This window comes from Arachis ipaensis, chromosome B09 (assembly GCF_000816755.2).
Source record: "Arachis ipaensis cultivar K30076 chromosome B09, Araip1.1, whole genome shotgun sequence".
Taxonomy (NCBI): Eukaryota; Viridiplantae; Streptophyta; class Magnoliopsida; order Fabales; family Fabaceae; genus Arachis; species Arachis ipaensis.
The window spans coordinates 107,565,098-107,566,203 of NC_029793.2; the positions used below are offsets into that span (position 1 = coordinate 107,565,098).

General features: G+C 45.0%; 1 protein-coding gene across 1 annotated transcript; it reads left to right on the forward strand.

Moving 5' to 3' along the window:
* LOC107615774 lies at nt 295-810 on the forward strand. The gene has a single exon (XM_016317807.1). The coding sequence runs from the start codon at nt 295-297 to the stop codon at nt 808-810; it is 516 nt and encodes a 171-aa protein (XP_016173293.1).

Below are 1,106 nucleotides of genomic sequence, written 5' to 3' on the forward strand. Positions count from 1 at the left end.
TCAGGGTCAGAACAACTTAAGGAGGCCTAATACCAACAATGTTCTGGGGAGGAGATTCAGGAAGCAGCCTCAGAATGAGTAGGCGTGTGCTAGATGTGGGAGTTACCATCCTGGTGTTCCGTGCAAGGCTGGATCGGGGTTGTGTTACTCATGTGGGAAGCCGGGGCATAAAGCCTCAACTATCCAGAGAAGCAGAGACAGGGTACCGGGAGAGCACAACAGCCTAAACAGGTGTTTACTACTTCCACTGCGGGTGTTGAGGGGTCCGAGACACTTATCCGAGGTAACTGTGAAATGGCTGGTCAGATTTTAAATGCTTTGTTTGATTCTGGAGCATCACATTCATTCATTGTATTTGAAAAGGCTAGTGATTTAGGACTAAAGATTGTGGTCTTGGGCTACGATCTGAAAGTGTATAATGCCACCCACGAAGCCATGATAACTAGGTTAGGGTGTCTGCAAGTTTCTTTTAAGGTTAAACAACGCGATTTCATTCATAACTTGATCTGTTTGCCGATGACTAGTCTCGATCTTATCTTGGGGATGGACTTGTTGTCTAAGAATCGTTTTCTGTTGAACTATTTTGAGAAATCGTTGTATTTCATGCCTGAAGGGTCAGAAGAGCCAGTTATGGTGAATGGTTGTTACTTGAACTATGTGGTAGTAAACTGTTCAGGGCAGGAATGTCAAGGTGTTATGCTGTTAGCTGCGAGTGTGTCGGGTGAAGAACAAAGCTTAGAGCAAATCCCAGTTGTTTGTGAATTTTCTGAGGTGTTTCCTGATGACATTGAGGAACTCCCTCCTAGCTGAGAGGTTGAGTTTGCAATTGAGTTGGTGCCAGGAACAGGGCCTATCTCGATTGCCCCTTACAGAATGTCGCCCTTAGAAATGGCCGAGCTCAAGACTCAGTTGGAAGACTTAATGAGCAAGCATTTTATCTGCCCTAGTGTTTCTCCATGGGGAGTGCCAGTGTTATTGGTGAAGAAGAAAGATGGGAGTATGCGGCTTTGTGTGGATTACAGACAACTGAACAAGGTCACGATAAAGAATAAGTACCCACTGCCGAGAATTGATGATCTCATGGATTAGTTACAAGGAGCAGAAGT

Coding starts and splice junctions, on each gene's coding strand:
- LOC107615774 (XM_016317807.1), top strand. CDS start 295: ATGGCTGGTCAGATTTTAAATGCTTTGTTTGATTCTGGAGCATCACAT.